This window comes from Rhipicephalus microplus, chromosome 4, assembly GCF_043290135.1.
Source record: "Rhipicephalus microplus isolate Deutch F79 chromosome 4, USDA_Rmic, whole genome shotgun sequence".
Classification (NCBI taxonomy): domain Eukaryota; kingdom Metazoa; phylum Arthropoda; class Arachnida; order Ixodida; family Ixodidae; genus Rhipicephalus; species Rhipicephalus microplus.
The window spans coordinates 92,535,160-92,561,673 of NC_134703.1; the positions used below are offsets into that span (position 1 = coordinate 92,535,160).

General features: G+C 45.0%; 1 protein-coding gene across 1 annotated transcript in view; it reads left to right on the top strand.

The window, feature by feature from the left end:
- The window catches only part of LOC119172208 (uncharacterized), a 45,364-nt gene extending 25,122 nt beyond the window's left edge, over window positions 1-20,242 (top strand). The window contains exons 2-5 of the mRNA XM_037423239.2: window positions 10,830-11,207; window positions 12,762-13,088; window positions 18,966-19,075; window positions 19,813-20,242. Of these exons, the coding sequence (XP_037279136.2) occupies window positions 10,830-11,207; window positions 12,762-13,088; window positions 18,966-19,051 (791 nt within the window). The 3' untranslated portion in view covers window positions 19,052-19,075; window positions 19,813-20,242. The remainder of the gene's footprint in view (window positions 1-10,829; window positions 11,208-12,761; window positions 13,089-18,965; window positions 19,076-19,812) is intronic.
- The last annotated feature ends 6,272 nt before the right edge of the window (window positions 20,243-26,514 follow it).

Sequence of the window (26,514 nt, forward strand, 5' to 3'; positions counted from 1 at the left end):
GAACGATGACTTATCTTAATTAAGCCGAGTGTATGTCTGTATCGAGTGCACCTAATTGATCTGCGTGCGAAAGGGAAAGCATACGCCGCCCCTTCCATTTTACTAATGACATATCACTGTTTCAACAACGTTTTCCGCTCAATTAGCTTCCTAGTATTTGGGTCACGTATGGTTGCGCTCAACTTGGGTTTTATTTTTCAATCTTGTTCGTATACTCTTTTTTTACAGAGGAAATCGAATACGAACGCTCATTTTTATTTCCTTTATGCCCGTATATCTGTTTTATGGTGGATCCAAGGTGAAAAAAAAAAGAAATGCGCCCGCCCTTTGCCTCGACAAATGAAGAAGAAGGAAATATTAAGCGGAAGGACAGGGAGGTTAGCCATCGCCAGATGAAAGTTTGTTCTGTGCCTTCAGTGTTTATTTTACATATAGAATGGTATGAGCAGTGTACGCGATTTTGATATAAAAATTTAATGACACTTCATCGAAACAAATCCCCACAAAATTTGCTAACTAGTCAATATATACTTAACAATTTTGTCTTAAAGAGAAATAGAGACAGAAATGAAGATTAAAGACAGGGAGGTTAACCAAGTTTAACTAGGTTGGCTACCTTACGTGTGGAAGAGGGGAATACTAAAACTAATAAAGATAAAAAAAGTAGAGTAAGAAAGAGACGCATAAATAGTCAGCTACACAGCACGGTCTCGCGCTGTTCTTTCACAAGTGCTCGAGAAGTGAGATTAGCCATCACCGTATATCTTCCCGTTGCCTTTGGGATTGGCGTTCTGTCCTGGTGACGAGCTAAGCAGCACGCTTCAGGGCGTCTTTAGGCTAATGGGTGCCTATTATGGCAAGCCAGCCACCGAAGAAGACATTATTAGCCTTTGATGTCGTTGTCCCTGACGGGGCTTGTCCTGAAGACGTCGTTGACGCGACGTCTGCACTAGTAGGAATCAAAGACGCGCACTGTGTCCAGCACTTCAGAGGCCGGAGTCATCAAGTCACCGTGAATAGCGAAGCCGCTCTGGCTGAAATCGTGGACGCGTCGCACCTCACCATCCCAGAAGAGCGCGTCACCATCGTAGACCTAGGATCACAAGTCACCCAGGTAACTGTCCTGTTCCTGCCGTGCCGCGTGCCCAACGAAGTCCTCGCACAAGCACTGTCCCCCTTCGAGAAGGCGTTGCATTTGACCAGAAGACTCATGAGATCGCGCCCAAGCGTGACCACTGGGACACGCGATACGTCCGTATGAAAATGAAGCATCATCACCTCTACCCGACTACCTGAAAGTCGCTGGTCACCGCGTGACCCGCGACTATAAAGGAATACAACGGGTGTGCCGTCAATTTGGTAACAGTGGCCACTTTCGTACTAGCTCCACCATTGCCTTTTGTGGTCGGTGTAGAGTCTATGGCCAAGACGGGAAGGGCTGCTCACGGCCGTGCCGCCACTGGGGCGATCAACATGCCACTCTCATTAGCCTGATGAAACAGTCGTACTCGGAGGCGGCGTCCAAGGATTCTCCCACACTTCCGCCAGGAACGCTGTCTAAGAACAGGTGTGACGGTTCATCAACGCCAGCTGCAATAATCAACCACGACCATGGTGTGCCAATCGTGACGCTGCACCAGACGCCTCTGCGTCCCCAACGATTACGGACCTCATTTTTTCTGCAGGTTCTGGAGACTGAACTCCCCCACATCCAGTGACCATTTCTGCAGAACTGCAGGCCGCGCCCTCGTCAGACAAGGCGCCTCTTAAGAAATGCGTCTCGGATGGGAATGTTACATCTGACGCGTATCGCATGGCTGCTCAGTCAACCACAAGTTCAGATGTCACCGAGAAGACTTCGTGCCCACGTTTCTAGAGATGCTTCATTGTTAATCCAGAAAATACGCATTGCCCACCATGATCCCAGCCCGTACTCTGTAATGCGGGCATGTCAAGAGGAGCTCGTTGAATGGTATCAGCGTACTATGCGTGCTTCTTCGTTCTCGCCTGTAACTTGGCGCTGTAGACGTGCACCGTGTGCGCACCCTCGGGTGCTAAGGTATGCACACAGAGCTCTGCTTCGTCCACCAGGCTCGCCAGCTCACTCACTAAACCCTACCGCTCCAGCTGCTGCTGGTACGCGCGACTTCCAGGCGTTCACTCAACACTTTCATACAATGACTCAATATGTCGCTAGTGTCAATCACCTAAGATCCCTTTTCTTGGCATCCCCTGTTAAAAGACTTACCACATGATTCCAACATGTCATATGAAGTTCTGTGATCACCGTCATCTGATGACGAAATAAAGGGTGCATTAGATGCAATAAAAAGAATTCCGCACCTGGGCCTGACGGACTCCCCTCAGAGTTTTATGTACAGTTCTGGCCTATCATCCCTATCGGAAAAATTGCCATGGTGGATACTGGAAAACATGGTGGGCGTAGTGGAAATAATAGTGGGCATGGTGGAAATTATGATGGCTATGGTGGGACGTAGTGGAAAATATGGTGGTTATGCCGGGACATACTGGGTGGTATGGTGTACAGATGATGGGTAAAGTGGAAATGATGGTGGAAAGCAGAGGCTAGATAGTGGGCAATAATGGGAATCTCTGCCCACCATTGCGATAATGCTGGGTAGCCCTGAGCATATGGTGGGTGGTGCTTATTATGGTGGGCTACATGGTGTACCAAGTTGAGAAACTCTTCCCACCATTGCGATAATGCTGGGAAGCACTAAGCAGATGATGGGTGCTGCTTGTTATGGTGGGCCACATGGTGTACCAAGCTGAGAAGCTCTGCCCACCATCGCGATAATGCTGGGAAGCAGTAAGCAGATGATGGGTGGGCTTATGATGGCGGGCAATCTATATAGTGTACCAATCTGGGATCAGTACACTACATGTTCTACCACCATGATTTCCATCAAAGTTAGGCCTACCGACCGAGCCCGTACAATTGTGTTATCCGTGCTTCCGGGTTTCAGAATACACGATTTCGACGATTAGGTATGACAATACAGCGCAGCCATGGCATCAATGAACCTAAATGAAGCATTTTTCATTGTGTATGGTGTCCGCTCAAGAAGCAACAAACATCGATGCGACGCAATTAAAGCACTCCCAGAGAACGTAATTAAGTGTCTTCTCACCGACAGCCGCCGGTCGCACTCGCCGGCACTTCTCTAGCTTTTGTACGAGAACTCAGACGTGGCAATTCGTATGCTTGGTGAACCAACATGAAGCGTAATGTTTCCGGCACACTGCATTCGTTTTGGCCAAGCCGTTATGAAGTTGCTTTAGCGAAAAAGCTACAGCATTGCGCTGGCGCGACCGCCCTCTACATTGCACGAAAAGCATCGCAATACTCAATTAAATAAATTAGTCGGGCGTATCTATGGAATGAGCCTAGAGGCGTGATAAAGCGTGAGCAGATGTCACCCTTTAGAACGAGCGCGAAACGGATATAAAACTTGGCAGACCCCGCCGGTAAACTGTTGCTGCTCCCCAGTCCACTTGGTTTTTTTCTTGAAGTTGTGAATTGTAAAAAAAAAAATAGCACTAGAGCCGTTAACATAGTGGCAATCGTTACAGGCCGCAGTTGCTTGTGTTTAAAACATGTGCAATTTTTAGTAGCAGGTGTAGATCTTGTCTATGTTGTGTACACGACAAACATAACTTAAGTTGAACCGTAAGTTTGTTTGCCAACTAAGTGTTTAACCCCCATACAACGTCATGTTGGTGTGGCGCAGTGGTTAGCGTCTTCGAATGGGAATCCGCAGGGTGCACGTTCGATCCTTCGTGACGCCTTGTTTTTTTTTTTACGGGACGGGTGTTTTTTATACTGTTTTTATAGAATTCTTTTTTATTTTTTATGGCAGCTCGTCACGGTGATTATGACGTCATTTCGTGCTCAAGTTTTGCCGGCACTGCAGCACCCACCATACCCACCATGCGCCATGGTGGGCGTTTCCCACCATTCACCCACTACACTAATCCACTATAATGGTGGGTGGTGGTTTCCACCATGCCCACCATTCGTTTTTTTCCGATAGGGATTGGTCTATTTGTGTCACGCGTCATTCGGGAGTGGTTCCGAGATATTACATCATCCACATCTTTTCACATAGGCCGTATAATACTAGTCCCCAAGAAAGACCAGAAGATTGGCGCCCTATTACCTTGTTAATGTAGATTACAAGCTCTTGGCCAACATCCCGGTGCACAGAATCAGTCCGTTTCTTGCATCATTGATCACTTTCCACTAGGTATGTTTCGTTTCGGGCCGAGAAATACACACCCATACATGGATAACCCGCGACATCATTCAGTACACCACTAGCCGATGTGCGCAAGGTCTGTTTGTTTCCTTAGATCAAGAGAAGGCTTTCGATTTCATAGACAATGGCGGCTATTTAATAAATGCTTTACATCCATTCAGATTCTCGGATAAGTTCATTGACCTCATTTACGCGCAGTACACTAATTCAGAAAGTACCATTTACCTGAATTCTCGTGAAATTCAACCCTTTCAAGTCACGCGTGGGGTCTGTCAAGCGTGTCCACCTTTCTTCAGTGCTGTTTATAATTACATTAGAACCATTCTTAACGGCCGTTGAACGTGACCCGCAGATTAGAGGCTTACCCCCATCTGGTAATACTCAAGTAAAAGTTACTACATATGACGATGATGTTACTCTATATGTATTTAATGAACAGTCGCAGCAGCATGCTCCTAATACTTTTCGTCATTTCAGCATCATCTCCGGTGCAAGGTTAAACTTTTTTAAAAGCCAGTATTTCTTCATTGGCAACTCCAATGGGAGTATCAGCATCCCGTCTTCTTCACAGTGGTCTCCTAGTATTACGATAATGGGCGTCACTTTCACTGGATTTGGTGTACATGACAGCGTCTTGTTATAGGTTGTATGAACTCTGCAACAAGACGTAAAGGAAGCCAGATACTTCGACTTCCTTAGCTCAAATGTATTATCTACGAAAATTTAGGTACCTTTGCAATTCTGTAAAACCACCAGTCCACGCCTCCAGAAAAGTGCAAAGCTGCATAAGTTCATTTTTCGAGTTTAGTGGTACAAAATTGTTATCGCACCCAGCATTGGCTCAACCACGAAACCAAGGCGGTTTTGCATTCCCCGACGTTTCCGTCAAGGCTTCCATCTTGTGCTTCATACTTTATTGCGAATAGTAAGCAATGATGGTACGCCCGCTCAGAAACTGGCTCGCTACCATCTGGGACCATCACTACGTGTCTTCCTGCCAGCTAGCCAAATGAATCAAGGTCCCCAATCGTTTGTATTACCAACTATCAATCGAGCCCTTCTGGCATTTCACCGACGTCTGGAAGCTACGTGCACAGAGATGGAGGTGGCTGTTTCTAAAGTGGTGGATGCAATGGCCGAATTTCTACGGACCTTGGTACCCCATCATCGTCTATACATAGTGAACCGCGCTTGCAAACCTATAACTGCAGCAGTGTTGCCAGAGAATCTCCGGGATTTTGTCTGGCAGTTGGGCTGAGGCTCGCTCCCCACACGAGATTGGTTGCAGCGGTGGCAGGTGGTTCTCACTTCCACTTGCCTCAACTGCGTCATGATAGTGACTGATCGACATGTGACGATTAAATGTGTGGTGTCTCGCCTTTTTGGTGTGCGGTCCATGCTGGTTTTCGGGGACAGGGTGTGCGAACTTTCATGTCCAATGGCCGATTTGCGCGTGGCCGCTTCTCCGCTCTTTTAGTAGCTGTGGGGCTGTTCAACTTTTGAAGAAACCAATACAAGGCCGTAGCTGAGAATTGCCACTGGCGTGCTTTGTGGCCGATACTGGAGAGAATGAGACGAGAGATCCTTGCATTCTTCTATGAGAAGCTTTTCTTCCTCGAGGAGCACGAGCTTCTGCGGCATTGGTCGTGCCCTTCGGTCAAGGTTGAACACGAAAGGATACAACTCAATTTTCGACCGACGTGGTGCTGAGCAGCGTTTGTTGAGTCGTTATATATGATTTCATTTGTTACAAATCGTGCTTCATTGCATCTATTGTATTGTCATACCATTCATTATATCATGATATTGCATCGGGTTCTTGTGTACATGTATGCCAACATTGTCATGTATATTAGAGCAATGATGTCTTCACTACAACGTATTGATGTTGGTCGTGATACATAAATGTGACGAAGTGTATGTGCCCTATTACTAGAATGTTATGAAGCCTTTGTGTTCTGGAAATACTGTAAACATTTTTTTCTAAACACTTAATGAAGAAGAACAAGAGAGCTTTAATGGCTTTGCCAGTGTTATGCCAGTGGTTAAGTGGTTATGAATCCAGGAGACTGATTCACAACCACTTACTCATTGTGTACGCTCAAAAATGGGCGTACACCTTCGGCTTATATTTTAAACACGGATAATTTTATAGCCGCACGTGCTCGCAAATCCGGCGTCGACGATGTCGACGACACACCCTCTGCGCCTGCTCGTGTCTCGTGTCAACTGCCCCCCACCCCCCTCTCGGCTCGCAAGGCTTACTTAGGCAGCGTCTGCTAGTAAAAACCAACTGCTCGTGCTTCACAACCGTTCACTAGCCACCCTGTATATATAGGTACTGGATCTCGCGTTCGGAATTCAGTCGAGCGTTTATACCAGGCTTACGCTTGACTTTATGCTTTGCTTGACTTGAGTAGATGCGATGGAAGCAACACTACCTTCAATCAGTAGTGGGGCACACAAAACACCAGAATTCCACCAGTCGTTGAAGGCAACGCTTCTCGTTTTTTCAAAAAAAAGGAATAATAAAGACGAAATAATAATGAAGCTTTACCGAACCTTATCCAATTAGGCAAAATGTACGCGTTACCCCCTCCACTCTGTCACGCATTTACTCGAATTACCCCGTAGGAAGATGTGGGGGGCTTTTTTTTATTCATCTCTGCAATACTTTATTTTCGTCATCTTACGAACGCTCCCAGTACATAGGAATGTCTTTTGTATCCTTTCTCGATACGATTTAACGTTCATGCTGTCTTTTAAAGGGCCACTCACCAGGTTTGACAATTTGAGCTGACAAGCGCAATGCGTAGACGAGGCGTTCGTGATCACGTCTGCCAAAATTTGCAACGCTACGTGCCGCGGAAATGGGTCAAATTTAGAGGTGAAAGCTGCTCCCCCTCCCTTCTGCTGGCGTGCGCCCAGAGAATGAGGGCATGACGTGGGCGTATGAATGGCCCTACGTACGCGGCAGTGCAATGACGTTGGTCCTCTACGTAGACGACTCTGCTCTGACTTTGTAAACAGTATACCACGTGACATGGCAAAAACTGTTTAACACAACACGCGTAGTTTATGTATTTGTTGCTTTAAGAGAATAATAAAACTTGAAATAAATTATGAGACACGATAAAAAATCGTGCGCGTTTTCCTTTCAATTTTTTCCTTGAAATGCTACGAGATGTGGGGCTAATGTGCCAGCGTTTCGCATGCGTTCGTGTCCCCGCGGTCAGCGTATTGAGCAGATGGCCGCCGCGGAACGCTCCTACGCGTTCGCGCACTCATGCCTAGTTCACACTGAAGCATCCGCTTTTTACAGCGACCGAAATTCCACTGCCGCCGAAATGCGGCGTCGTTCGCACTGAACGCGCCCCGCGCCGCCGAATATGCCATCTACTACGGGGCGAACGCGGGATGAATGCGCTGTCACCCGGTTGTTGTCGCGGCTCGCAAACGCTACTACGCTATCCGGTGGTGTATACTTCGACGATTCTCGTACGCAAGAAGCAAGAAAAGACAGCACTGCTCTTGCTGGCAAGTGGTTTTCTTGTAATGCACGAAGAGCTGAAAAACCACCGACGCCAGCGGCGTTGGTGGGTTCGATTAGCTCTGCAAGACCGCAACAAGCTCGGTCACGCCAACAGCAAGCTCGGTCACCTCTTTCGCGAAATACGGAGGCGAGGTAGGCACAGTGTTGGTTAAACTCCCGTTCGTTTCAACATTCAGTTACGTGCACTGCGGCATAACAAGTGAGTAGGGCTTGGCCGCCATTTTTCAAAACTCCTTGACTAGCGCTCCTATTGGTCCGCGGTGACCGATTCGGTGGCAGACGCCGCGAAAATCGGTCCGAGAGCGATCGGCGCGAAGAGGGCACTTTCGGCGAATCTCGCCGCCGCCGAACCGGATTCGGAGCACTTTCGGCGGCCGGAATGCTCAGTGTGAACGCGACATAATTGTGCTCATCTATTCAACCGCATCTAAGCCACCGTTTTCAAACCCTCCCGCAGAAACAGGCAGAAGACCACAAAGTAGCGCTGGTCAACAAAAAAATTGCCCGCAGCTTCCCTCGGGGAAACACTGAGGAGGATGCGGAGCGTATAATTGGTTAACGGGGTGTTAAAGTGCGACTTACTTGGGTCGATGGCTAAATTGGTTAACGTGGTTGTGAAATGGGGTATTAAATTGCGACTTACTTGGGTCGATGGCTAAATTGGTTAACGTGGTTGTAGGAGGGGGTGTTAAATGAGTGAACACGTACACACGTATGCGAAAGGGCGGCGCTGGTCGAAGGGACGTCGATCATTGTGTTTGTAGATTCGTTGGAATTCATTTCACCGCGACCTTGGACGTCGACGCTCCGTACAAACCAACCGACGAGCAGCAACTGAGCGAGCGAGCGCCGACCTTGAGTACATATACAGCGTGACGGCGCATGCACTGTCAGCTGTCGAATGTTCGAGAAGGGGGAGAAGCACAACGGCGCATGCGCGCGCGTCAGCTGCCGATGTTCTCGAAGCGCGACGGCGCATGCGCGCGCGTCAGCTGCCGATGTTCTCGAAGCGTGACGGCGCATGCGCGCTACATTATACAGCTAGCGAATGTTCGTGAAGAGGAGAAGCGCACGCGGTGTGTAGAGGAGGAAGGGTGCACAGATGGTGGAGGAGTGAAGCGCGCGCGGTGTGTAGAGGAGGAAGGGATGCACAGATGGTGTAAGAAGGAGGAGGAAGCTTGCGGACGGCGCCGCACTACAAGCCTCGAGTATTAGATGCTCCGCATCTAAAACAACGCTGCTCGCGTACTCGGGGGTTGAACTTGTTTGGGCACGTCATGCGCACGTCACCTCTTGGTCGGATGCCGGAGAGGGTGGGGAAGAGATTTGGCTTGCGAAGGCAATGGTTTCGAGCTCGCCTCCTTTCATCCTCGTTTCGCGCCGCTTCAAAAAACCTGCTTTCTCTGCTCGTGATGAACCGATTCGAAAAATTTTTGTGGCAAAATGTCCTCTTCGGACACCTAACAACTACCACTGTCTAACAAAAATGCGGTATGGCGCCTGGTGAGTGGCCCTTTAATGCCGGTCTCGTGTGTCCAACAATACACGCCTGCAAATCTGTAAGGAAGCGCACTATTCATTATTTAATTTGATTTATTTATATATATTTTACACGGTGGCTAATCATTTAGGATATTGGGAAGCTACGGAAGAGACACTGACATGTTGCACATTGTCGTTCCTAAAAGTTGTGTCATGCGCAACATTCCATCAGGATATAAGCTTGCTTTTTTGTTTTACCTAGACAACTACTTTTATTATCTACGAGGTAAAAGTACCATCTTGCTTAGTACACCTGATATACACCGTATATCTAACCGGACTGTTTATTCTTATGTCCTTATGATAGCCCCGTCTTTTCTTTCGCGGACGACTGTCTTCACAACTCCCTGGTCGTTACATTACTGACATCGGTTTTTAACCCTTTATAGTTCATGTCATTTTTAATTCATTCAGCGCACAAAACTGAGCAACAACTATGACAAATAGCCTACTGTTATTAAAAATGGACATGTCTAAAACATGAGGTCTTCAAAGAACAGAAGGGTAGCATTTAGGGAGAAGCCCGTATTCTGTTAAAGTTCTAGCCATTGTGAACCAATCACTAGAAAACAATTATGATCTGGAGATTCAGCGGAAATAGTTTATCACTGCCAACTTTTTTCCCGACTAGCACGCAATCAGAAATATTATATGGGTATTCGTGTGTTTATCATTCAGAGTACAGGTCACACCGGCCAAGTACATCAAGAGTAATCCGAGCACAAATTATGTGCCCGATTCTTTTTGCATACAGCATAAAAATCTTCAAAGACTATTCGTACCGATAAATGCTTTTATATAGTACAACCAAAGCTTGTTGTGCCTCATCATACATGAAAAGGTACCATGGGCATTGTTGGCGGCTACGGCTGCGCTGGAAACACGAAAGATGCAAAATGTTTTTTAATCATTAAGTCACTCCATGACGATGTCATTATCGTGAAAACACAGGTTGTTCAATTGTCTCGTCTATAAGGCGTTCCTATGAACTCCCATAACATGATGCTGTTAGGTCACTAGGTCACGTCACGTGGCTAGGGGAGAGGTAATTGATGCAATGAGTAGAAAAAAAAAAGATGTGGGTGGCTTTTACCTCCGGGTCATCGCGTATGAGTGCGCAATGGAGCTCGTGATTTTTTGTTTTTCGCTTTCCAGGGACCGTTTGAGCGGATGGTTTCGATTATGACACAGCTTCATGTGTGTCCCATTATACCATAAACTCTTTTGAACTAGTGTGCAGCTCAGTATTACTGTGGTATTGCAGTTACCAATATGTGGAAGCAAGGGAAGAAGAAGAGGAAGGAGATGGCTGGTGAAAACGTTAGTTGGTGTTGATCACCAACCAACTTAATCCTCTTCTTCTGTTCTCACTTTAACACAGTGGTAACTGTGACACCGCAACATCTTTACCCGAGAGAACACACCAGTTGATGACCTGCTCTTTGCGTTTGCAGCGATCCGGACGGCGAGTGGCGTTCAAATCGTGCGGTTATCAGTGCCCACGTGGGTGGAGAACGGCACCGAGGACTCAGTGCTATTGGACTGCGAGTATGCGTACACGGAGCGAGACGACTCGCAGCTGGTGGTCAAGTGGTTCCTCAACGACGACCCGAAGCCCATCTACCAGTGGATACCTGAGCTGGAGACGCGCCACGTCTCGCAGAGGCTCAAGGGGCGCCTCAATACAGACTTCACGGTCACCGCCAATCACTTCACCAAATTCCGCGCCCTCAACCTCTTGCGCCCCACTACCGAGCTGAGTGGCCGGTACTCGTGTCACGTGACTTCCCACAGTAGCCAGGACCAAAAGTCACAACTCATGACCGTCTATGGTGAGTCTCGGTGTGTGTTGCTTTTGAGCTAGGGTGCTTCTGACTTGTTCATGGCACTGGCGTCAGTGAGCTTGTTCGTCTTTGTACATGCATGAATAATTGAGTATGCTTCTCCCCAAACATATATATATCACAAATTTGTCTCAATAGCTAAGCAATGAGTGTCATAGCAAAAAATTAGAACGTTATTGAAAGTAAAGCCTGCACAACACTGCTTCATGATCCGGTCTGTAGTTACTCAAAGAAGTTCTGGCGTAAGAAAACGCCGCTGCTGCAGAAAGAGAATCAGACTCTTTGCTGCCTTTCAATTCCACTCAGCGTAAATAATGAGAAAACAGTAGGTACCAAATCACGAGCCATCATCTCATTCCCGCGAAGGTAGGGCTCACGCGATGGCTTGGCGTACGCAGTTCCCGCGGAATCAACGCACCTCCACTTCCGAAATCCACCATCGGCCTTTAGCACAATTTATATTGTACGATGCTCGCCTAGGCTAAAGAGTATGAAAAATTGTCAGAAAATAAGAAACCTTACCAAACCAAAGCGGACTATATGACGTTTTTTTTTATAGGAGAAAGCGTGTTCTAATGAACATTTCGATTTCCGTGAACATTACATCGTCCTGTCCTGGCCCATCGGAGGTACTCGCTTACTTACAACACTAGCTAGCCCTTCGTAATGTCCATTTGCATTGCCTGATTGGTAGCTGATGTCCCTAGAATTAATATTATTGTTCGGCGTCAGCGTATGCTAGCTCGTATTAGACAATGCAAGCTAGCGAAGATTAAATATCGCTATAGGTTTGCTAGTGTGGGATGGTGCAGGCCAACTAATAGCTGGTGTCCTTTATTTCTCTAATGTCGCCGAGCATGAACTATCCACCATAGTATTGAAATTTTGATCAATAAATACTATAATCTGGGAAGCTGCTTGGTACCTTGCCTGGTATTAAGTTGTGGTCACGGTATACGGCCATTGCTATAGTCAAAACATATGAGAGACACAAAAAAGGTTTTTTACAGTAGACTTCAACGTAGACAGACTGATTATAAGACATGAAATTGCTGTTTCGAGTGAAAATAACCTTTTTAGAAGAGTATTCATCAGTTATTATCTACCTAAATATGCATAGATTTTGAGGCTTTAAAAAAACTTGTAACACAAAAGCACCCGTGGAACATTGTAGGTCCCCAGAAATTACCACTCTTATAATATTATCGTCCCACCGTTAAATAGATGGGTAATTGGATTCATTTTTGAGTCATAGCCTTCCCTCCATCAATATGTTAATAACCCATGAATTGCCCAAGACCATTGAAGGCGAAATATATTTAAATTTCCATACGCACTTCAAATCACTCTATTACCATCATACGTGGCAACGCCCAGGTAACGACGGTTTTTCATTGATTCGGTATCCAGAGCTTCTCCCACTCTTGATGATTGACTTTGTGTTGATGCGTGGATATTGTTTTTAATTATTGTTCTCGCATTTATGTGTAAACTGGTTTTTCTTGAGCTCAATATGCCTCATTTTTTCACCTTCTCCAACAGCACGTCCAAAGCACTTCGTGTTCAACTACTCACGAGCCGCCGAGGAGTCGGCGACGACGTTTGTGTGCGAGGCGACGGGTGCATTTCCTCTGCCCACGCTGTCGCTGTACCAGCTGGACGAAGGTTCGTCCGCATCTCTTCCTCGTCGCCACGCCCTCGCACCAACGCAGCGGGTGACGCCCAGGCAGGACGGGTCCTACGTCACACGCGTCTCCAGCCAGGTGCCCGACGAGAAATTCTCGCGATCCGGCCGACACTTGTTCGTGTGCCTGCTCTCCATACCGGGCACGGACTTCAAAAAGCAGCGCCTCATCGAGTTCTACCCAGGTTAGCCCTCCAGTACAGCTCGACAAACTCATGAGTGAACTTTCTTTCACTCAACCATCAGTTAGGGAGAGAGTTGTTTGATTTGTGACGAAAATCTGTGAGCCCAATTGGTTAGAATTTCGTGAAGACTCAGATAGTACCACTGAAAAAGGTTCTGAACTAACTTACATGTGCGAAATTTTCATGAGCCTAATTTTGAGTGGACAAAAGCTGATTATAAGAGTTTTTTGAAATATTAGGGCACAATTATCTTGATACTTTTTCATAAGACCTAAAAAAAAGGTGAGTTTTATCAGCATTACTTTAAACACAGTGCAACCTGCAATCACGAAGCTTTCTCGCTCTTTTCAGACGCGACCCTCAATAATGCATGGACAGCTTGGGAACAATTCACAAATGTTGTGGGCTCCCCTATAAAGCAGACAATGCAGTGAGAAAAGTTTTGCCTCAAGTCTGGCAGATGTACGCAGCGATAACCACAATTATCACTCTTAACGCTATGCTTGCGCAGAAAAGCAACAACAACATAAAAATGCTTCTCACATAGGCAATCACGATGGTTCATCACCACCATTCTTGGCCCGGAAAACACACCGCAGCTACTCCTCCCACTACATATAAGAATGCCAGTGTGAAACAACACCTGCGCCTCGACGGTGCACGTAGAGCACTGCACGCCACATTCCCTGTTCCTTTCTTTCCCGAGGGGATCTCGCACGGCTGTTGCAGACAAGAGATTCTGGGAAAGAATGAAGGCTGTGTGGTCTTGAACCACAAAAGGGGTTGAGCTAAGCGCGTCGGTGCGCAAGAGTGCAGGGGGGGGCATTTTCGATATAACTCCTTGAAGCCACCTCAATTAATTAGAACCTTGATGACACGCCCTGCTAGGAGCGCCTTATCGTCCACCGACACGTTCGAGGGGGCTCGAATTCCAGTTGTGGGGGGTTGGGGCTTGGCGACATGAGGACAGAGCTACGCAAGCGCCACGTATTATTGTACACACACACACGCACACAAAGACGCCTTGAGACGTAAACTTATGCGCAGCCTCGTTCACCGTGTATACCCAGTCGGCCGAAGCATCGCGCTCGCTTTCTCCCGTTCGTACTGACGGCTTTCGGGAAGAATGAGGGGAGTGCCGGCGGCAAACACGATTAACACGAAGATTCATGCACCCTGTCACGTGCGCTGCAGTCTACGGCTGCAAGTACCTCACGGAACACACGGGGAAGGGTTGCACCCAGAACAGGAAGAGCAGGGGAGCCCAGAAGTGTTTGGAGAACATAGCGCTTTCCACAAAAAAAGATAAACAAGACAACTTCGAAAACACCTAGAAGTGTAAGACAGCGAGCAAGAAATTAGAACGAAGGGGTTGAAATGAAGTAGAAGAGTCGCGCTTCCTCCTTAATTTCGGGGCGTGTTCAGCCCCTTTCTCGCTTGGGCAGCACCGAAAAAGACCATTACGGACACACCGGGGGAATGGTTTAAGAAGAGAGAGAGAAATAGAAAGAGAGAGTAAAATGAAGACGGCGGAACATTTGGTTGCATCGTGTCCGTCCCACGGACGAGCCTGGCCGGACAATGCGATTCGCGATTTACGTCCTCACAGCGACGACGGGCTGTTCTCAGCGCTACTAATTGCCGAGAGATTCGGCAATTGGGCGCTCAGGGAGCTGTGCACCGCAGTGGGCCTGCCTTGAAAATGGCGGGCTCTTTTCTCCTCCCCATTTCGTTTCCCCACCCCACACCACAACCCTTCTGCTGGCCAGGCGAGGAATGCACGAGAGCGAACAAGAATTAAGCAGGCGCATGAGAAATGAAAAAAAAAAGAAAAAGAAGCGCGCACGAGACAAATGAGGCGGAATGCTCTGCTGCGCGCCACTGTTGTGGGCCTTAATCGGCGTTGTCACGGTCGCTGGTGCTCTGGCATGCCTCGCTAATGGCGGTGCGTGGTGCGTCGTCTTGCTGGAATGAAAAACCGCTCGTGGTCGAGAAGTGGGAACTCCTACATTGTATCGACCGTTAGCATCCCTTGCACTAATGATGCAATGGTGCATCTCACGTAATTATTCTTTGGTTTAAGTGATTTGCTTCCTGCTCATTTAGTGAGGAACGGCCTTACTAACGGGCACGATTACTCAGTCGAAATGGCATCTTCCTCAGTTCATATAAAGTTCTGCCATGCAACTGCAGCCATTTTGACGTGCAAAGCGCAGCCATTGGCGAAGAACAGATTGTAACAAAATCCATGTTTGCAAAGTACAGTGACACTTTCTGATGAGCTGCCTTAATGAATGGTTGAGCTATATCAAGCTGTAAGTTTTAGGAGTATAGTAAAAGAGCATGTATAAAATAAAAAAATAGAAATTACGCCATGCTTCCAACTATTAAGCTACCTTTTTAATAGCAAGATTGGTGGCATGACGCATTTAACTGCAATCATATCATTTCAAGGCGCTGTCATATCATGTCATAATGACATCAGGAATGTCCAGAATCTTTCACTTCATCATATCTCAATACGACGTCACTTTATTCTTTGTGACTTTAGCGTAGCATTCCTGCTGACGCACACAACGCTCAATCTTAGTTTTTTAATATCTTAGAAAAAAACTTTTGCTTTCACATATAAGGCGTAAATGTGGCATCGCAATAGTCCTTTAGTATAATAGTGTGAACAATGAAGCTCTTGCCTCAAGCGAAGAAAAAATGGCAGCATATCCACGGAGTGAATGATGGAGAGTGGGGTGAAGCATTCGTGCGTCCATTCGTTCTTGCTTCCATCCGTTCAAGCGTCCGTCTGTGTGACCGTCCGTGCGTCCATTCGCCCGTCCATGCGTGCGTCTGTTCGTGCGTCTGTTCGTGCGTCCGCACGTCCATCTGTGCGCCCGTCCCTGCGTTCGTCCATGCATTCGCCCTTGCGTTCGTCCATGCGTCGATCCGTCGGTGCGACCATCCGTGAGTCCGTCCATGCATCTGTCTGTGTGTCCGTTCGTCCATCTATTCAACACTCCAAGTACTACCATCTCGCATCTTTTAATCATATATTGCGCATATGCACCGCCATCCAGTGGACATTCCATGGACTAAATGAGAGGTAGCACACGCACACTTTCTTACGGCTTGCACTTCGTGTCTACTTCCCAACTTTAATCACCTCGAGTTCATGGTATATACTTGTTCACTCTATTCATGGCACTGCGGCCCAACGCTCGCTAAATGTTGCTAAAACCAAGGAGGTTATGCCCAGCGAGTATAACGTACCAACCCTTTCTTGTCAGATAGTGCTCTACATACTGCTCTACATACATGGCTGCTAAGGGGGAATGAGAGACAGGAGAATTCGGCTTTTAGTTAACGAGCACGCTGCGAATTGTTTGTTGTTCAACAACGCACAGAAGATATCTCTTACCGGTACCACCTTGGAGGTCAAAATGTAAGACTGGTTACACACTACGACTACTACTACAACTACGAGGGACGAGCGGGTGCCGCTATAAGGAGCTTCACCCCTTAAATGATAGCTTGAAATGTTCCCTTTCTTGGCATGGACACGACGCATTATGAAATTCTGGCAGATTAATTATTTATTGGCAGCTTTCAGAGCTTCAAACAAAACTCAGGGTCTTCAATCTTTAAGAAAAAAAAAGAGACCGGTGATTTAGATTCACGTGTAAGTTCACGTGCATACGGTTTACAGGCTTGTGTGATGTAGTGGAAGGTGAACGTCACTTCTTTCTATTGGATCAATTTTGTAGCCGTCTTCTGAAATATTTACCGCACTCCGGAAAAAAGTTATAGGCCAAGACATGGCGTGCGCTGTGAAGCTGGTTAAACTGCCGTTCGCATTAAACGGGAACCACGCGATTCTCGGCCGTGCACGGATCACCGAGGTCGAAAAACCCTACGAAAGTAACATTCTAGGGGAATAGCTTTTCAGTGCATTACGGGTAATGACGGTGGCGAAGAGCGTGCCAGGCGTAAGCGCTTGCCCCTGGGCCTTACGGCAAACGATCGTCGGCGTCGAGCCGCTCTCGTTTCCGTGGGTGCGCCATGGTTCGGACCCAGTATTTTTAGTGCCTCACCGTAGAAGGCCGTAATTTCTGCTCGTGAATTATGGATGAAGGGGCGCCAGCACCTAACAAAAGGCAGACGCACAAATAGCGGTCGCTCGTGCCAATAAAACAAACCCGTGGATGCGTTTCGTTATCGTAGCTTTTTCAACTACTGCCAAAGTCTCAATTCTGCAATTTTGTTTTCAGACTATTTTTTTCCTCATGTGCATCGGTTCTGTAGATTGATTGGTGACGTTATAGTGGGCGTAACAGTTGAACGCGCCTTTCAATGCCGAAATGTTTTAGTTTTGGCTCACATTCAATACTTGTTGCTTGGGTATTTGTTATACCTGTCAGCTACGTCAGCTCAGTCCTCTGTCCTCAAGAGCAGTAAGAAAATGCTATGTAAATGTGAGTCCCACATTTCATCGTGCTAGGAGAATTAGCTCTCATGCTAGGCAATAGTTGGTTTTTGAACTAAGTAAATGGAGTTATTGATTCCTCACTCCATCATTCTGTGCTTCCTTTATAATTTACTTTCATGTTTTTCCAGTATGGCATGATTCGAAAAAAAGTTTTATTCCATTTGGAGGATGTAACGCAACATTTGTACACATAAAATTGTGTTATTCCAAAAAAGCGTGATTTTTGGAACTCCCAGGAAAAATGCTCTCACAAAGCCATATAAGTCATATGGTCAATGTCATTTATGCTGTTCCTGATTGGCGGAATGCTGGCTGCGAGCCTGCGTTTGCTGTCATAAATCTCTCACGCAATTTAAAGTCTCGTCTAGTGAGCCTATTTATTTATTTATTAGAATACCCTCAGGGCCCGTAGGGCATTACAGAGGGGGTGGGTACAACATTTATAACACACAAGAAAAAAAGACAAAATAAAGAAACAAATGTCAGATGCGCAAATCAGGAAGGCAACATAAGTCAACTAAAAATGTATAAGTAAGAATTCAAGCACATACAAGACAAAGATAGATAATGGAAACTGCGTATAGTTACAAGCATTGCTGAGAAATTGCAGTCTTGAATAACAAAGGGTCTGTTATTGTTACAACGGAAGAGGGAAGGTGGTTCCAATCGGCGGCTGTTTTCGGTAAGAAGGCTGCTGAAAAGAATTTGGTGCGGCAAAACGGAATGGCAACCTTATGCTGGTGATCAATGCGCGATGAGTGGTATGACGGTTGTGAAATGAGGTCTCGCTTCATTGATGGATTGTGAAAAAATATCTTATGAAAAAAAATGCAGTCGCGCCAGTTTCCTCCGGACAGTTAAATTGGGCAGGTCAGGGTTAGATTTCATTTCTGATATGCTAGCAGTACGGGAATAATTAGAACAAATGAACCGAACTGAGCGGTTCTGAACAGATTCTAACGCGTTGATCGTTGTACAAAACAGTTCAGAAAATTATGTTTCCAATTAAAATCTTAGATGTGCGCCTCAGAAGAGCAAAAGAGACTCGTGCAAAGTGTTGAAGTGCACCAGGTGCCCCTGTATATTTATGAGGCACTTTCACAGACTCTTTCTCGGTTCAATTGCGAAATTCTACGAGAATATTTGTTGTTACATTTAAAGATGAGCATTTCTCCAAGCAAGGTAATCATTGCTTTTTAGATGATGGACAACTGAAAACTATTTTCACGCTACACTGTGTGCCTTAGAGGCAACATTTGGTTGCTCATACGCTAAACTTTTTCAGGTTTTTTAAGACGTACCAGTTGATGTCTCTGAAACGCTGAGTTTAAATACTATGCATAACTTTCATTGAAGCAATGTTCATGGCTATTTTTCTTTGTTTTCTCTTCTCGCAGAATACTACATCGACAGCGCCAATTGCCGAGGGATGAGTTGGCCTGTCGCCCTCGCTATGCTTTCAGTTGCCTGGACTTTACGATAATGTCCACCAGGGTCCAGCCACGAGGTAATCAAGTCCTTGCTAGTTATAGTGCTGTAAATAAAAACACGTGTATTTTGTAAAGAACTAACAAACTTTCTTAAGGCGATAACATGCATTCCACGCATCTCGAACATATAGTGAACTCATAGCTTGCGTTCGTACACTGCGCAAAATCTAGCTTATGTTTATCAAGTCAAAAAAAAAAAGCTTTCATTTGAGAAAGGTATCGCATAGTAACACTTGAACGGACAGTGAGAAGCCTTATTTTACGGCTGCTCCCAATGATCATTCATTTCTAATAAATTTATTTTGTTCAGAAGCGTGAACTGTTGGACCAGTCGGTGCATCATTCTGAAATCGAGAAGGAAGGTAAATCGAAAGGTAGTAATAATATGGTGGTCGCCAAATACGCAGACTATGAGACAAGTCATTGATCCTAGCGTGATCTGATAATGCACTGACAAATAAAGAACTGTGCCTTCCTGCAAAGGATTCGGGTGTCAGAAACTTCATAGTGCATTGATATATATTGTCTCTATACTTGTGACAATGCACATTGATGTTGGGAACCTCTTCCAAAAAATTCTTCTGTAAGTGAGCGTTTATCTTGCCGACAGCATTTCCGCCCATGCAATGCGACGTTTATATTTCGTGAAAGAATTTCGCAATCATTGAGTCTATTTTGCCAGTTTCTTGCTTTTTTACAACAAAACACTGCTAATGGTGGTTCAATGTCTGATTCTTTCATTTATCACTTTCAGCTTCCCGTGATCTGTTGAGACCAAGTCATCTGCGTTCGGAAAAAGTTACTCGCCCAGATTGAATGAAGAGAATAATTGTTCATTCTTATCGCGCCTAACGGAACGGTAGTATGAGGGCGTTTGGGAAGAACCGAAGCAGCGTTAGGGGTGCCGCTACCTGTCGCATTGACTGCTGAGGGACACGACAGCCAATATTGCTGGAAGAGGAGAGAGAGAGAGAGGCAGAAAGAGACTGCTTCTAACAGAAGAAAGAACAATGCACACCATGTTATTTGTGTTTCTCTTCTCGCCCCTGTACTTCTACGAAGTGTTTCCCCAGAATATAAGCTAAGAGTATAACAACGTGGCTCTGTAAATATTATAGCGCCTTGTTAAAGCGATAAAAAGGTAAGTTATGCACAAGTGAAAATAAAAATATCCTATTTATTAATGACTTGCTTTTTTTTTCTTTTCAAAAAGTTTCCTGGTTTAACTCTTACAAAAATGGTTTTATGGGTGGAGACAAGGTTATCACAATGCTTAAAAACATTGCCACATCAGCTAATCAAAAATACTGCACAGGTCAACACAGTTATATAAAGGAAGAGATAAGTTATTGATGTCTTAATCATCATCAATATTTTTAATACAACACGCAAGAAGTACGCATAAATATGAAAAAGTATTATTTCATAAGAATAGTTTTAACAAAAAAACATGTCCTGTTCTTTACTTTGTTAGAGACCACCTCAGCGAGGGAATGTTGTGTGTTATGTCTCAACTACAGAAACGTTTCTTTCCCGCTCGTTATGGTTACGTTTGTTTCATAATCACTGTCCTTCAAATAAAACAGCAAATATTTACACTTTTGCTTTTCTTGGCTTCATCATCTCCGGGTTTCATAAGATACTCGTATTTCTCGTGACCTCCCTTATAAATGAGGAAACAACGCCTTCTTCTTGTAACTTTAGGCGCAGATAATTTTTGATTATGGATATAGTAGGCGAAGACGCCTACTTCTAGCTGCAAATGAAGAATAAGTGCATACAATATATATGTGTATAATATTGTTGAAATACACAATAATAAACTGCAAATGAAAGCGAAGTGTGGCCATAAGTACATACACACACTGGTCACATATTGAATTCTATCGCATGTCCCAATATTCATTAGGGGAAACAAAGAGAATCTGAAAAAAAAGATGGGATGACAGGGGGTTAAAAAAGTGACTAAATAGTGCGAAAAACTCCAAGACGTGAAAGAAATATATTTATAAAACACGAGTACACTACAATGAAGAAGTATAGGCACGTACTCATGTTATCTGAGAGCAATGTCAAGCAGGGAAATGTGGCTCATAGTTTCAAGGCAAATTGACATAATTTTGCTTTTATTACGCGCAGTTGTATAAATGATCATAGTAAAAGTACGACCCATATAATAACCATGCGAGTAGTAAAGGTATTACATTGACATGTGGAGTTTAATGTCCCAAAACCACCTTATGATTATGAGAGACGCCATAGTGGAGGGCTCCGGAAATTTCGACCACCTGGGGTTCTTTAACGTGCACCCAAATCTGAGCACACGGGTCTACCACCATTCCGCCTCCTCCGGAAACGGTAGTAAAGGTATTACAACTAGTAGTATACTGAGGGCCAGTGCATAGGCCCAGTGGCTCTGCATAGCTGGAGCTGTAGGCGAAAGAGCGATTGAGGGATCATTAAACATGTCGACATTTAAACTCAACATCAGCACACAGACTAAAAAAAGATGCAGACTAGCAATTCTCGCCTGGTAGTAACGATGCCCACCCATTTAAGATGGCAAGTAACGAAAACTAAATTGTACAGTATGGCATACCAACCTTCCAAAAACATTTAAATAGAAAGCCTATCGATCATTCATGACATGGTTGAAAGTACAGAATAGCATGGGCCTGCCTAAACAAATTTTTTTTCTTTTTAGCACGCATTTAGCCGCAGCTTAATTTTCTTAAGAATCAGTAGAAAAATTACAGTAGACTGTCCGTCCTACTTTCGCAAGTTGTACCACCAACGCAATATGTTGGCGTAGAACATTAAGCTTTTTGTGCTACATTGTTTTTTTTATGGTAAATTTTGCTGCAATGCACCGAAACCTCTTCCCCGTCCCATTTATTTCAGATTGATCAGCATGAGCTTTGCGTGACAACAAACCGTTTAGTCCATTCGTTAACTTCAATGTAGCTGGTGTCTGTAGCACCGCACAAGCAGTTACACCCTATTCTTGAGGCGAATTTAGCATAATTTAGTGACAGAAAAGGTTAAAAAAAGAGCAACTTTCTTATGATACATTCGTCCAGAGTACGTCTACACTCTTAGTTTTTGCAAGTTCGTCAGAGCCAAATACATTATACTCAGTGCGTAGTACATGCTGGTTACTATACGGCTACACTGTAACAAAGTACGTACGTCCCTTCGTGTGATATACTTTCAGGAAAGCAAAGTACGCACATCGACAGAACGAGATATAAGCGAGTTGATGAAGCACATACTCGGTTGGATAGTTTACTGATAGTTAAAGAAGGAGGGTACATCCAGGCATCTGGAACATGTTGTTCTGTTTGGCAGGATGACCAGTGGCACAAAATTGCCTGAATCGTCTCCTGATCATCAGAATTGTTTCATGGCGTAGCACTTGCTTTTTTATTGAGTTAACAACATGAATTGCAACACTAACTTGGTCAGAAAGTAAGAGAATGTCATAGCGATGATAAGGAGACTTGTGCACGACAAGACGTATAAATGAAATTTTCAAAAGAAGTTTGTGATCAGTACACTGTTTCCTAGGATTGTTGAGTCGAACGAAGGCGTTAATTTCGCTATGCCACATTGATTAGTGATCAAGGCAAGTGGCAGTCATTCAAACTGTGCCAAGACGAAGTATTACGTACATGTCGACGACTGCCGATGTTCAAAGCTGCCGCAGCATAATTTTATAGAGCACACATATTTCCTTCGGAAAGCACAAGATGAAGAAAATCATGATTATAGCAACATTCGAAGTATTAAAATGTGAAAAGCGGGTACTTTATCACAGTTACATGACTTTCAAACACTTACCCTGACGATGATACAGGCGAGGCCTTTTGTCAGAGTTGTTCGCGAAATGAAGCTTGATGCCACCTTTATACCAAGCTTCGCTCTCATTATACCAACACAAGCCATTCGCCGCAACCTCCGCGCCAAAAATTCAAGCCTTCGAAAGGGGATCATAGATTTTCTTTAGAGAGCAGCAGCCTATTTCATCGCTCCTGCAGGCCGATGCCACGCAAGAAACATTAGCACTCGCTACGCTAACGCTTATCGCGGGAGGCATAAAACACTAGCATAATACGCACCTCAACAAAACAGTACTGCTAAGATAAATTCTCGACTCGCGGCACAATTTCCTTGATCCCCGACGCCATTAAGACGTCTTCGAGCGCACCACATAATGGCGTTAATATCGCACGGGAGATGAGCATCCAGGACTCTCTCTCTCTCTTTCATCTATCCCAAGGTTCTTCCGTATATCTTGTAACGACCTGGAGTAAGTCATTTCAGGCTGCGCGCCATTGTTTCTTGCCATACGACGGGGTCGATAGAACCCATCCTATAGAAGCGCATAGGCAGCGACGCATCAGCCTGTGAAGGCAGCCTATGCCCCGGAATATCCCTTCCTCTTCCCATCGTTCGCGAAAGGGCCCTTCCGCTGTCAGCGTGGCCGCCTGGATGGAAAATGAACCGATCTTCTTGGTGAATAACCTAATCTCAAAGCTTGCCATGAGGGGAAGTTTTTACCCGGTTCTGTCGATTAGGTTGGTGAACAAGGTGCATGTTTCAGCGAGATAATAGGTAGAAAGACGTTGAGAATAATTGTAAGTAAGTAGTCGGTGGCCTATATGGAGCTATACGTTCTGTAGTTCAAATCATTCGTTTGAAGCTGTAGTCTTACTTTCGCCTAGCATTCTTGGTAAACCTCTGTGACAGGGACACGGTACTAGAAGAATGCACATAAAACATACGCACAATCAACCACAATAGTTCATAAACCACGCAAGTGTGCTCACAATTGTCCATGCCATCTAGCAGCTCCCACGCACAGCCAGAATGAACCTTCTTCTATTCACTGGTAGTTCAGTTTTTACTGGAAGAGCAGCATATTTGTAGTTTGTCGCTTTCGCGCAAAGTGTTTAAATGCGGTATGAGCACCAGATTTCTGCTATCACAGTAGACGAGTGCTATGATGGTGTGCTTGCAAAGGTGAGCCAGTGGGTAGTTATGAAGGTTTGGAAAAGATGGTGACCAATAAGAGTTATGCTGAGAGGCTGCTCTCGCAATAGAATTTCACATCCATGGTTGCTAAGGCGAACGCTATGTTACATAGTTTTTATGATGTTTCTGGCTTGTTGCGACAACTGCTCCTTCTGGGCGGAGACATTGAGACCAATCCTGGTCCTGATTTGGCTAAAATTGCTAAACAACTAGAGAGCATAGCTACTGACAGAAAGGACATAAAAGAAAAGCGACTAACCGATATAAAGAGAAAATTGAACGCCTCGACTATTTTAGAGAACAAAATTGCTGCTTGCCAAACTCAAATAGCTTCTATGAGCACCGTAATTCATCAACTAGAAAAGCAGGTTGATCAGCTCGAAAACCATAGTAGAAGATCAAACCTAATAGTACGGCTTACCGGAAAGGGACAACGAGACCAGTGACACACTTGAACACGTTGTCAACAAAGAAGTAATTCAAGACTTGTTAGAGCTTGAACCAATTAGGATTGAGCGCATCCATCGAATAGGTAGGCCTGCAACAAACAAGATTAGACCAGTTATTTTTAAGCTGCAAGACGCACACGACAAGATCTCAATTCTTAAGCAAGGATCTAAGCTAAAGGGTTCAGATTTCTCCATTGGTGAAGATTTCTCCCGTAGAGTGCGAGATGTCCGACGTAAACTGTGGGCAAGTTCGAAACCAAACCGCGACAAAAAAGAAAAAGTGTCGCTAGTTTTCGACAAACTATTCATCAATAGCAACGTTTACACTTATGATACCGAAAAAGATGAACGCCTACTCCTACGAAATAACGACGAACGAAAGACAAATCGTCCACAGACGAGGCAACAGGCTCAGGCATTAAACAACGCATCATGATCAAAAATACTTCCAAAAGGCCAATCAACCGAAAAACCAGGAACACCCCTAACAGTAATGCGAACCCAACCAAAGAAAAGCAACTGCGCCTGCTGAACCTGAATGCTCGTAGTCTAATAAATAAAACTAACCAGCTTGAAATTATCTTGCTTCAAAATGACCCGCACGTTGTCGTAGTGACTGAAACTTGGCTCCGAAGCGACATATCAGATGACAGCGTCTTTCCCGCATCCTATCAGATCTTACGTAAAGACAGGGCTTCCAGAGGCGGGGGCGTGGCTGTTCTTTTGAAGAACAACATACGGGTCGTTTTGTTGCCTGATATCGACGAACTTGAATGCCTGTGCATGAAGGTTTTGTGCTGGGGGTACTCTTTCATTCTTTACGCGCTTTACAGGCCTCCTGATTCCCCATCAGAATATCTAACTAGACTTCGAGAGCACATGACGAAATATGTGAACAGCAAAGTTTTTCTGATTGGGGACTTTAACCTTCCAGGGATTGACTGGAAACGATTGATGGCTGGTTCAGAATTTTTGAAACACACAAACATAGTGTTTGATATCATGCTTACACATAACCTAATACAAGTTGTAAACAAACCAACTCGTGTACAGGGCCCTTGTAGTTCCCTTCTGGATCTTGTGTTTATTCCCCGTAATTTTGACCGATACTCTATTACAATAGAACCCGGGATATCTGACCACCACTTAGTATGCGTTACTTTACCCCTTCTCAAGATAAGCTCCCAAGATAGGTCGACGACACGGCGCTTCAAAGATTACTCACGAGCTAATGACAAATCTGTACTTGACCATCTAGAAATATGTCTTGCTAATTTTGATGGTGATGACGTTTGCAACCTATGGGACCGGCTCAAAGACATGTGCCATTACTGCCTTGATAACTTTATACCGAGCAAGCGCAAAAAAATTCACAAGTGTACACCCTGGATAACACGCAAAATTGTTCACTTTAAACGCAAACTTAAAAGATTAAAAAAGAAGAAGACACAGTCTGACGTTATCACTGAGATTAAAAATTCTTTGGAAAACGCAGTGCGCTGCTCAAAGGACCACTACTTTCAAACCCTCCTACCAAACTTCATAAAAAAAGATCCTGATAAGTTTTGGCATTACATTACTGACAAAAGACAGCCTGTAAGGGAAATGAAAATCGATGGGGACCTCGTTTCTGACCCTGCAATTATCGCTAAATATTTTAATCATTATTTTCACAGTGTGTTTTCTCCTGCGCAAACGTATCCACTGTTAATATCAGATCCTGGCATTTATGACGCTGACTTTGTATCTTACTCTGGTGTACTATCTATGCTGTCAAATTTGAAAACCAAGTCTCCATGTGGTGCAGACCAGAAATTAAACGCCTTTTTACGCAGATATGCCGAAATACTTGCTAAGTTTCTTGTAGTAATATTTCGTACTTCTTTGTCCACTGGGAAGCTGCCGAGTGACTGGAGGATGGCTCTGATTGTTCCCGTTTTTAAAAAAGGTGACCGGTCCAGCTTTCAAAATTA